General features: G+C 41.1%; 1 protein-coding gene across 1 annotated transcript in view; it reads left to right on the forward strand.

The window, feature by feature from the left end:
• The window catches only part of LOC309615811 (ATP-binding cassette sub-family C member 4-like), a 204,891-nt gene that overhangs the window by 109,025 nt on the left and 83,064 nt on the right, over window positions 1-12,802 (forward strand). The window contains 2 exon segments of the mRNA XM_082365781.1: window positions 11,491-11,514; window positions 11,517-11,569. Coding sequence (XP_082221907.1) covers window positions 11,491-11,514; window positions 11,517-11,569 — 77 coding nt within the window.

Genomic DNA, 12,802 nt, shown 5'->3' on the forward strand with positions numbered 1-12,802 from the left:
GGTACTTATGGGATATTCCATCCAAAAACAGCAGATTACACTTTCTCAAGTGCACACGGAACATTCTCCAGGATAGATCACATCTTGGGTCACAAATCAAGCCTCAGTAAATTTAAGAAAATCGAAATCGTATTAAGCATCTTTTCTGACCACGATGCTATGAAATTAGAAATAAATTACAGGAAGAAGACCACAAAAAACGTGAACAAATGGAAGCTAAACAATATGCTACTAAATAACCAAGAGATCACTAAAGAAATTCAAGAGGAATTCAAAAAATACCTAGAGACAAATTACAATGAAAACACGATGATCCAAAACCTATGGGATGCAGCAAAAGCAGTTCTAAGAGGGGAGTTTATAGCAATACAATTCTACTGCAAGAAACATGAAAAATCTCAAATAAACAACCTAACCTTACACCTAAAGGAACTAGAGGAAGAAGAACAAACAAAACCCAAAGTTAATAGAAGGAAAGAAATCATAAAGATCAGAGCAGAAGTAAATGAAATAGAAACAAAGAAAACAATAACAAAGATCAATGAAACTAAAAGCTGGTTCTTTGAGACGATAAACAAAATTGATAAACCTTTAGCCAGACTCATCAAGAAAAAGAGGGAGAGGACTCAAATTGATAAAATTAGAAATGAAACAGGAGAAGTTACAACAGACACCACAGAAATACAAAGCATCATAAGAGACTACTACAGGCAACTCTATGCCAATAAAATGGACAACCTGGAAGAAATGGACAAATTCTTAGAAAGGTATAACCTTCCAAGACTGAACCAGGAAGAAATAGAAAATATGAACAGACCAATCACAAGTAATGAAATTGAAACTATGATTAAAAATCTTCCAACAAACAAAAGTCCAGGACCAGATGGCTTCACAGGTGAATTCTATCAAACATTTAGAGAAGAGCTAACACCCATCCTTCTCAAACTCTTCCAAAAAAGTTGCAGAGGAAGGAACACTCCCAAACTCATTCTACAAGGCCACCATCACCCTGATACCAAAACCAGACAAAGATACTACAAAAAAAGAAAATTACAGACCAATATCACTGATGAATATAGATGCAAAAATCCTCAACAAAATACTAGCAAACAGAATCCAACAACACATTAAAAGGATCATACACAATGATCAAGTGGGATTTATCCCAGGGATGCAAAGGTTCTTCAATATATGCAAATCAATCAATGTAATACACCATATTAACAAATTGAAGTATAAAAACCATATGATCATCTCAATAGATGCAGAAAAAGCTTTTGACAAAATTCAACACCCATTTATGATAAAAACTCTCCAGAAAGTGAGCATAGAGGGAACCTACCTCAACATAATAAAGGCCATATACGACAAACCTACAGCCAACATCATACTCAGTGGGGAAAAGCTGAAAGCATTTTCTTTAAGATCAGGAACAAGACAAGGATGTCCACTCTCGCCACTATTATTCAACATAGTTTTGGAAATCCTAGCCACGGCAATCAGAGAAGAAAAAGAAACAAAAGGAGTACAAATTGGAAAAGAAGAAGTAAAATTATCACTGTTTGCAGTTGTCATGATACTATACATAGAAAGTCCTAAAGATGCCACCAGGAAACTACTAGAGCTAAACAATGAATTTGGTAAAGTTGTAGGATACAAAATTAATGCACAGAAATTTCTTGCATACCTATACACTAACAACGAAAGATCAGAAAGAAATTAAAGAAACAATCCCATTCACCATTGCAACAAAAAGAATAAAATACCTAGGAATAAACCTACCTAAGGAGGTAAAAGACCTGTACTCAGAAAACTATAAGACACTGATGAAAGAAATTAAAGATGATACCAACAGATGGAGAGATATACCATGTTCTTGGATTAGAAGAATCAGTATTGTGAAAATGACTATACTACCCAAAGCAATCTACAGATTCGATGCAATCCCTATCAAATTACCAATGGCATTTTTTACAGAACTAGAACAAAACATCTTAAAATTTATATGGAGACAAAAAAGACCCCATATAGCGAAAGCAATCTTGAGGGGAAAAAACAGAGCTGGAGAAATCAGACTCCCTGACTTCAGACTATACTACAAAGCTACAGTAGTCACGACAATATGGTACTGGCACAAAAACAGAAATATAGATCAATGCAACAGGATAGAAAGCCCAGAGATAAACCCATGCACCTATGGTCAACTAATCTATGACAGAGGAGGCAAGAATATACAATGGAGAAAATACAGTCACTTCAATAAGTGGTGCTGGGAAAATTGGACAGCTACATGTTAAAGAATGAAATTAGAACACTCCCTAACACCATATGCAAAAATAAACTCAGTATGGATTAGAGACCTAAATATGAGACCTGACACTATAAAACTCTTATTACTTAGAAGAAAACATAGGAAGAACACTGACATAAATCACAGCAAGATCTTTTTTGACCCACCTCCTAGAATAATGGAAATAAAAGAAAAATAAACAAATGGGACCTAATGAAACTGAAAAGCTTTTTGCACAGCAAAGAAAGCTATAAACAAGACGAAAAAACAACCCTCAGAATGGGAGAAAATATTTGCAAACGAATCCACGGACAAAGGATTAATCTCCAAAATATATAAACAGCTCATGCAGCTCAATATCAAAACAACAAACAACCCAATCAAAAAATGGGAGGAAGACCTAAGTAGACATTTCTCCAAAGAAGACGTACAGATGGCCAAGAGGCACATGAAAAGCTGCTCAACATCACTAATTGTTAGAGAAATGCAAATCAAAACTACAATGAGGTATCACCTCACACTAGTTAGAATGGGCATCATCAGAAAATCTACAAACAACAAATGCTGGAGAGAGGGTGTGGAGAAAAGGGAACCCTCTTGCACTGTTGGTAAGAATGTAAATTGATACAGCCACTATGGAGAACAGTATTGAGGTTCCTTAAAAAACTAAAAATAGAATTACTATATGACCCAGCAATCCCACTACTGGGCATATACCCAGAGAAAACCGTAATTCAGAAAGACACATGCACCCCAATGTTCATTGCAGCACTATTTACAATAGCCAGGTCATGGAAGCAATCTAAGTGTCCATCAACAGACGAATGGATAAAGAAGATGTGGTACATGTATACAATGGAATATTACTCAGTCATAAAAAGGAATGAAATTGGGTCATTTGTGTGGATGGACCTAGAGACTGTTATACAGTGTGAAGCAAATCAGAAAGAGAGAAACAAATATCGTATATTAAAGCATATATGAGGAATCTAGAAAAATGATACAGATGAACCGGTTTGCAAGGCAGAAACAGAGACACAGATGTAGAGAACAAACGTATGGACACCAAGGGGTAAAGTGGGGGGCGAGGGGAGGGTGGGATGAATTGGGAGATTGGGATTGACACTAATATATATAAAATAGATAACTAATAAGAACCTGCTGTATAGCACAGGGAACTCCACTTCTCTGTATGGTAGAAACTAATACAACATTGTAAAACAACTATACCCCAATTAAAAAAAAAAGAATCTTTAGTGACTGTTTCCCATATGCCAAGCACTGTGCCAAGAGCGGCCTGAGAATTGATTGAGCAGCATCTTGGTCTGGGAGAAGCTCTGAATCCACAGAAGCAGAGAAGACATGGTGTGAAGTGCCTGCCATGCTAGGAGAAAAGGGTAAAGAGAACATCTTCTGGAAGTTCATGGAATGAGTCTAGATTTGGAAGCTGCCTGGAGATGATAGGATTTGGACTCCACTTTCAGAGAAAAACAAGATATCATTGTGGAGGAAGCCGGCAACAGGAGCTTAGAATCAGGGCCTTTAAGTACGGGGTATCCTAAGGAATAGTATGATGTTAAATTCATTAAATTCGTACATTCTGAAGTTAAAAAAATAAATAAATAAAATGGTAATAAAAAATTAATTAAGATATAAGATTGGTAAAATGTAAACATCCTCTTCAATAAAATTAACTCTATATAGTTTTACCGTGGACTTTTGGTGACATGTAAGAGGCTTTGTGGCATGTAGCAGGTGGATCTTCAGTAGGAAGTTTCTTGATCTGAGTGTCCCTCTAGGTTTCCCACTGGTTGCTTCCTCCACCCTGAGGCCTTCCACCTGTCTTGCTTCGGAAGGTAGCCTCCTGACCTGGGTTCCTATGAAGAGTTAGTTCATCAGCATACATGCCCACTCTGCTCAGTTGTTTAGACTCGTGATAAGGCCCAGAGTGGCTTTGTTTTTGCAGGTGATGATTGATAGCACCTGTCAAGGCAGGGATGTGGGCTGGAAGGAAGATGGGAGTGGCCTTGGCCTGGCCATCAACTAGCTACGTGACCGAGGCCAAAGCAGATACATACTGCTGGGCAGGCGAATCTCAAGGCAGGATGTTGTCTGCCTTGGTTTAAAAGTATGGACTCTGGAGCCAACTGCCTGAGTTCAATCCTGGTTCTGGTTACTAATAGTGATAGCTGGTTATAGTTATGTTAATACTTAGTGCTAGTTACTTAAATTCTCTGTTTCTCGGTTTTCTTATCTGTAAAATGGGGATACTACTCACACCTACCTTATCTGTATCTTAATATTGTAGACATTAAGCAGGTTCATACAGTCACACTGCTTAGAACGTGGTCAGGGCCTAATGAATCTTCGTGACAGTGACCACGTGGTGTTTGGGAACTTCTTCACCTGTAAAATGGGAATCACTACTGCCCCTCCTGTTTCACAAGACTGTTGTGAGGATTAAATGAGGCTGTTGAGGGAAGCATCTTGTGTAGATTTACTCAGCGCATGTTGTTTAGTCCAGGCCCCGTAAACTGCAGAGGCCCACACAGATCTCGTCTTATAAAGCCGTGGAGAGAAAGTGATTGGAGGAGTACATGCTATTACAGCTATGAAGTCCCTCCACTTTGTCAGTTAATGTGAAAACTACAGTCATAAAGTTGGGAGCATTAAGTGGGACTGAATTTCTGTTATCACAGACTGAGTGCTCGTGACCAGTTAATCAGGCTCTTCATGTTCAAGACCTGTAGGCTTCTCCAGACACTGATTTATTTATTATTCAAGGATTTGGGACCAAGTTTAAATCTTCGAGGTCACTAATCTTACAGCAGCCAGCACACCAGTGTTATCTTGCCTCCTTCTCCTGTATCTATTAGCGGGACTTCATTCCTTCAAGAAAATACAAGCCAAAATAAGTACTGCAAACATAGGCCTAGTTAGCCCAAAAGGTTTAGGGGTCATGAATTATTTACTCTTTAGTAAATAGATTAAATCTATTTAATCTACTCTTTAGTGGTTGGCTTTGGTTCTGGTATGTGATGTCGTGAAGAGAAAACCACATATGTTGGTTCTTTGGAAGCTGTGTTTCATGGAACCAGACTATCCAAGCTTCCAAGTTCTGTTGTCTGTCAATCAAGAAAGTGAAACTGTCAAACACCTAATACATTTCCCTGGGATTTAGTTGTATATTCAGGATGAATCTTGGCACTTATTTGGGTTAAATATTTGATACCTGATAGTTTTACCTTATAAACTACAGGCCCTTAAGAAGAGGAGTAATTGATCCATTTTAAAATATCAGTAGACATTTAAAAACTATTATTGGACCGGGAGTTGGGATGTAGGTGGAGATGTTGCTTAGTTGCCTAAAGGCCTCTTGCTGCTGAGTAGCAGAGGAGGACCAGAACTTGGTGGTGTTTCCACCACTGACGGTTTCCTAAATCCTGTTGCTCTTTCTATTTCATGACATTCTTTAGGCTGCCACCATATTGACGGCCTATTCTAGCAGCAAAGACTAAGAAAATGTGGCGTGCCCTGACTTCTGCAGCTCCCTCTCCTGCTCTCAGGCTCGTCTAAGCTGCATCAGTTTGTGTAAGACGAGGCAGGAAGTCCAGGCTGGCCCACCTGCCTTAGTGGCTTCCCTCATGCACGCAGGGATCCTCTTCAGCCCGGTGACCGTCTCCGGGTTCCACTGAACACCCTCTCCACTGGACCCATTTTGTCCCATCCCCTTGCACGGTACCTGGAAGGTTCAGGTATATTTTCTTTGCCCCTTTGGAGGGACTCCGCTCTTTTTTTCCATTGGCTGATTGGATGTAGATCCCATTTCTCACCAGAACAAAGGATCTTTTATTGTCCTCCCTGCCCTGCCACATTCCACTGGACTGAGAGCCTGGCCTTGACCCAGGACTCTTGGATTCTGAATCTCTGCAATGGCCGATCCTAATCAAAAGAATTAGGTTCTAGAACCCTTAGTGAAGCTAGCTGTGGGTGCATATAAACAAGTTCACAATATCAAAGAGTTCACGAAACACATCTGTTCTTACTTACCCTCAAGGTCAGGTGTGGCCTGGTATGGGGTCTTTTTTGCTGGTGCCTAGCGCCACTTTGTGGTAAAGAATGGGGCTTGGGCTTCCCTGGTGGCGCAGTGGTTGAGAGTCTGCCTGCCAATGCAGGGGACATGGGTTCGAGCCCTGGTCTGGGAAGATCCCACATGCCGCGGAGCAACTAGGCCCGTGAGCCACAATTGCTGAGCCTGCGCGTCTGGAGCCTGTGCTCCGCAGGAGAGGCCGCGATAGTGAGAGGCCCGCGCACCGCGATGAAGAGTGACCCCCGCTTGCCACAACTAGAGAAAGCCCTCGCACAGAAAACGAAGACCCAACACAGCCAAAAATAAATAAAATAAATTTTAAAAAAAGACAATAGCAGTAGAAACAAGGTGATTAGAAGTATGTTAAAAAAAAAAAAAAAGAATGGGGCTCATAAAGACACATACTACATCATGGCGAACCTCAAAAACATTACACTGAGTGAAAAAAGTCAGACCCAGAGACCACATTATTGTACGATTCCATTTCGATGTTATGTCCTGAAAAAGCAAATTTATAGAGAAAGAAAGTAGATTAGTGGTTGCCTGAGGCTGGGAGTGGGAGTCCTGTAAATGGCACAAGGGATCTTACTGTGGGCATAAAAATGTCTTAAAACTGATTTTTGGTGATGGTTGCATCACTCAGTAAAGTTTCAAAAATTCATTGAATTGTACACTTGAAATGGGCGAATTTTATGAGATGTAAAATATACCTCAATAAAAATATACCTCAGTATTTTATATGTAAATATACCTTTTTATTGTTGTTTAAAAAAAAAAAAATAAGGCCCAGATTAGACGTGGGAACTTGCAAGTTTTAAATTACAGTTTGGTTATAAGTAAGCTGAGGAGTCCTGGGTATGGGTCAGGTGTCAGAATTCTAGAGGTGACTGACTCCTGCTTAGATTGTAGACTCAGTTCTTAAAATATGATCATCCTGAATTTGTATTTTGACAAGAAGTTCGAATGTCATCTTTCGTGATACTCTGTCTTATGGACAAGATGGAAAACTGTGAGCCAGAGCAGTTAGGAGGACCCTGATTGGTTCCTGGATACCATGGACTTCAAGGGGGGTACCTCCCTCCTCCTCTCCTCTCTTCCCCCCCTCCCTCTTTTCCTCCCTCCCTCCTCCCTTTTACCTCCTTCTTCCTCCTGCCCCTCTTTCCCTGTCTTTCTCTTGCTCTCCCCTCCCTGCTTTACCTTTTTACACAATGTGCAGTTATTGTAGAAAGATCAGAATGTCCCCCAAAATTAAAATTGTACATAATACATTATAGACTTGTTTCAGACTTGTTCGGGTTGTTTTCTACTTCTGACTTGACAAATATGCCACATTCAACCTTTCGATGAACTTATTAACTCTTGGGGATATGTTCCTAGAAATGGAATTTTGGGGTCAGAAGGGATGCACTCTTAGAGTTGCTTATACATATTGCTCAGTTGTCCCCCAAAATCTACCTGTGCAGAGCAATGTGGATTTTCATTTTGCATGTGTCCAAAATGTGATCTGGCCTCCAGAATTTACTGTTACTGTTGGCTTCATGATTCACTATATCCTATGCAGGATAGGGGAGGTGGTGATACCCATTTACCCCAGTACCTGGGGTACTGATTTTAATCCTGAGCACAAAGCATTAACTGAGACTGGCCATCTGAGTCTGGTCAAGAGGCAGCGGCCAAGATAGGACACCATGCCTTATGAGGGATCATTGAGGAACCAAGGAGTAGTTGCTGGAAAGGATATGATTCACTTCCTTTGAGGAGTTGAAAGGCTGTCATATCAAAAGAAATTAGATTCACTTTGTGTGGTTACAAGGGCAGAAGAAGCGGCAGAGGTTGGATGTTCTAGGAAGGCAAGATTCGGTTTGATGTGAGAAATCCCTGTCTAACAGAACAGACTGAAAATGGATTGGGTTCCCGGTGTTCATGTGAATCCCCCTTCCCTCTACCTCCCTGGAGATACTCCAGCAGGGAGCACATGTCATTTGGATGAAGAGCCATGGCATGTGTGTGAAGGGAATTCATCGTAAGGATTTCATTTGGAGACTTTTGAGAAAACTTTAATACTATGAGGCCATGAACTTGAAATCACAGCTCTGTTTACAACAGCCTATCCCTAAGCCCGATGAAATACTCTGCAAATACCATTCATTCTCTTAATGTTTCTTAGTGCAAGGAAGTAGCTACTGAACTTTCTGATTTCACATTTTCTACACTCAGCTCATTGGTGAGCAAGACTTTAGTTTTTTGACCTGCTTTGACGTTCGGTTCCATTTTTGTAGTCATTGTGTGGGGAGATAGTTTTTCTCATTGTTTTTGTTTTCCTTGTATTTTACACTATTTGCCAAACCCTGGGTCTCTCAGACCTTAAGACTTGCACATCTGGTGAAAGGTAAAGGGGTAGTTTTCACTTACTGTTCATCCCTGAGTAGCCTTTTCATCTTAAGAAATTCCTGTACTGCTTTCAACACTTTCTAAGACAAATCATACTTGCAGTGTTTCTAAATCCTGCTATGTTAAAAAGTTGCATTTTTCCGTCAAAGAAATCACAAGCGTTTAAACTATGTCTTTTTTGACATGTATTTTCCTTATTTCTATATTGCTACTTTGGGAAGTTAAAAAATGACTGGGAGGCCGTAAAATCCATAAGAATATGTGGAAAAACTGTCCATCTGATTTTAATATTTTTAAAGCAGAATTGATTAAATAACAGCCCAAGCTCTTGCCCCTCAAAGCATGATCTGGGAAACTGCCATCACCTGGCCACTTGGAAGAAATGCAGACTCTCTAGCTCCCCCCAACACTCCTGAATCAGAGTCTGCATTTTAACAAGTGGACCTTCCCACAGTACCTAGTAGACTTTCCCAGGTGACATGATGCTGCAGAACCTGGGGGGAATAGTCATTATCTCACCTTGGTGGTTGAGCACCTGTTAACTCACCTGGCATTGTGACTGGCTTCTTTCACCTGCACGAGCCCATTTAATCCTGAGAATCACCTTCTAAAGCAGGCATTCCTAGAGGCTCCGAAAATGTGTCCCTGGTCCTCCAAAGGTGTCACTAAAAGTCAGTTTCTGGAGTCTGTATTTCCTACACCTGAGACAGGAGAATTGAGGCCCGGCCTGTAACGGCCTGGCCTGGCCAAGGGCGAAAGCCTCCGATGTCTGCAGCTCCCGGGTTGGGCGCACCCTGTGCCTCCGGTGAGCCAGGCGCCCTGTGGAGGGCGGCCCAGCCGGCCCAGCCCGGCAGCGGAACCTCAGCGCCCAGCCTCTGCTCATTCAGGGTCCAGCTGGGGCTTGGTGTGAAGGGCCTCGGGAGGAAGTCACCTCTGACAGAGGTCAAGAAGAGCACCTAGAGGTCCCACATCTCACCTGCAGGCTGGCTTCCTGGAGCCTTCATTACGAAAGAAATTCAGGGGCCTAGATAAACACATTTCTCAGGAGTTGCTACCCCAAAGTAGGCTGTATGTTTGTGTGTGTGTGTGTATGTGTGTGTGTGTGTCTTCGATTTCTTTAAATTTAATCATAAAACGACTTGTGTCGACTGAAAAAAAAAATGTACAGCCTAAAAGTTGAGAGTTATGCTTTATTCTGTGGACAAAACTGAGGACTTAAGCCCGGGACACGCCTCTGAGATAGCTCTGAGACGCTGCTCCGAAGAGGCAAGGCAGGGGGGAGCCAGGGTACATAGGAGTTTTTGCAACAAAGACCAGGTGGGCAGCATATCAAAAGATGACTGTTAATAAAAGAAAACCAGACATCTCAAGGTAGGGAATTTAGTGCTTTTCTATGTATGGGAAGATGCAACCGTCTAGGCTCACCGAAATCATTCCTTTGATGTGCACCTCAGCTATCCGGGGCCAGTATCCTGTGTTTTCTCATCCTGAGCTTCCTCAGGGTGTACCATCGCGGGGTTGGCTGCAATGCCTGATGGCTGCAGCATCCTTTGTTTACTTGATACGGCAGGCGGCACTTTTAGTTCACGCTAGATATTTATTAGAAATTATTTCTCATCTCCCAGTCCTGCAGCCTTTAGGATATACTGTTTTCGTGGATTCTGAGAAGGGAAATAAAATCAATGATGATCTTTAGTCACTAAGTAATATTTCTGTTTTCCTGCTTCCATCCCTCTGGTCTTCTTGGATGCTTAAGCATGAGTCTGTGTTTGTCACACCCAGTGCACCTCTGAAAATAACAGCTTATTACCCCGGTAGCAAACTCACAACTTGGAAATGGCAGGAATCCACAATTTCCCAAAATGTGAGGGCCTGTGAGCCATCTGGAGGGAAAAAATTAGAGAGAAGTTATAATTATGTTTATTTAAAAAGTATCACTTAGCAAAATTACTTTTGATAGCTAAAGCAAAATTAGTGTGACAATTAGGATTAATTTAGGTATTGTGCAACTGTTTATTTGCTGACTTAGCACTTGGAATGAGTCTTAGATGGGATGGATCTAAAAGGAGGGAACATTCTCAAATCCACCAGCCCTTCCCGATACTGCCACAAGATTTTCCCCCCATTCTTTTTTTTTTTTTTTTTAATAAATTTATTTTATTTTTAGCTGCATTGGGTCTTCATTCCTTGCAGTCTTTCTCTGGTTGCGGCAAGCGGGGTCTACTCTTTGTTGTGGTGTGCGGGCTTCTCATTGCGGTGGCTTCTCTTGTTGCGGAGCACGGGCTCTAGGCGCGCGGGCTTCAGTAGTTGTGGCACGTGGGCTCAAGAACACAGCCTCGGTAGTTGTGCTGCACGGGCTTAGTTGCTCCGTGGCATGTGGGATCTTCCCAGACCAGGGCTCGAACCCGCGTCCCCTGCATCGGCAGGCGGATTCTTAACCACTGTGCCACCAGGGAAGCCCCTCCCCCCAGTCTTTTATAATAAAAACCAGGTTTCAATTTCGGCTCCCCACCCACTGCCATTTGGTGGCATTTTTGTTTCTCTTTAGATATCATTCTATTTTCTCTTTCTTTACCACTGACACTGGCTTATTTCATATGAATCTGTAATATATTACATACATATACTTTAAAAATATTGTTTTGATTTGTTCATGAATTGTTTCTCTTAAAGGGCCTGTCTGGGGAAATGAGTAATTTCTCATATCCTGTTCTTGCAGGAAGAATTTTGAATCGTTTCTCCAAAACATTGGGCATATGGATGACTTGCTGCCCCTGACATTTCTTGATTTCATCCAGGTAACGTAACGGTCATTTCAGAGTTCTCACAGCGCAAAGTGCCTGGTTTTCAAGGCCTTTTCACAGGGGCTGAGATGGGCCTTTCAGCCTGACTGTGTTATCTTAATTAAGTAAAAGGCCACATTTGTAAGAGAAAGGTGTGATTGTGATCGGGAGGCTGAGTTAACATGAGTGACACCTGCTGTAGGCGTGGCTACACAGTCACATCAAGGTGGGTTCGAAGCAGCGACATGCTTGGTAAGTGGTTCTCCCGCTGCCGTTCAGGTATCTGGCGTGGATTCCCTTTACTGTGAGCACATTTCACAACAGAGAAAAACAATCACCTCTCACGGAAAGATAGCCTAGATTAACTAAATTATGCATTGGATTAGCACAAAGGACAAATATTTACTGCACCAGTTTTTTTTTGGATAAAGCCAGGTGGGGTTACTTACAAAGAAAATAATAGTAATAATAAGGTGAAAATAATACTTGAGCAAGGACGATAGAGAGCAGTAATGGAAGATACAAAGATACGGGATCAAAGTCATCTTAGAAAATGTCTTTTTTTGTTTTTGTAGACAGCTTTTCTTTTCACATGTTGATTGCTCTGTCTTAAGGTGTCTTTAAAAAAAAAAAGACAGAAATACCCACAGGAATATCTTGTATCCAGCCTTTGTTTTGTCTTAAGGTGTCTTTTTTTAAAAAAAGACAGAAATACCCACAGGAATATCTTGTATCCAGCCTTTGTTTTGTCTGTGAACTTGAAGTTCTGAAGAATAACGTTGGGTCATCTCATCTCTCATCCTCTCATTCAGTATTGTTGCTCATGTGGGATGTTTTTTCTGTTATTGAATTTTGTCTACTTTACAGTGATTCAGGCTGTGGGGACTTTCTTCATTAATTAGTTAATTTTGGAAATGAAATGTATTTATCAGAAGCTGCACAGAGACATGCAGCAATGAATATCTCACTGCAAACAGCATAGCCTATGGGCAAAGGCTTCCACTGTTTACCAACGTGAACTAAGCTGAGACTCAGAGGCAGAGTACTTTTACTGCAAAGATGTTTGATGGGATACGTCTGATTTTTTTTTTTTCTCTTCTGCAAACTTATTTTATAAATATGTCCTGCTGGGTTAAGCCATGTGATTTATCCCCAGAAGCGATCTTTCACTATAACAGTGTCACGTTTTGACAGTGATTATTAATTACATTGAGATTTTGTGAAAGGTTCTGTTTCTTTGCTACTACA

The sequence above is a fragment of the Balaenoptera borealis genome (assembly GCF_965194805.1).
Source record: "Balaenoptera borealis genome assembly, chromosome: 18".
Taxonomy (NCBI): Eukaryota; Metazoa; Chordata; class Mammalia; order Artiodactyla; family Balaenopteridae; genus Balaenoptera; species Balaenoptera borealis.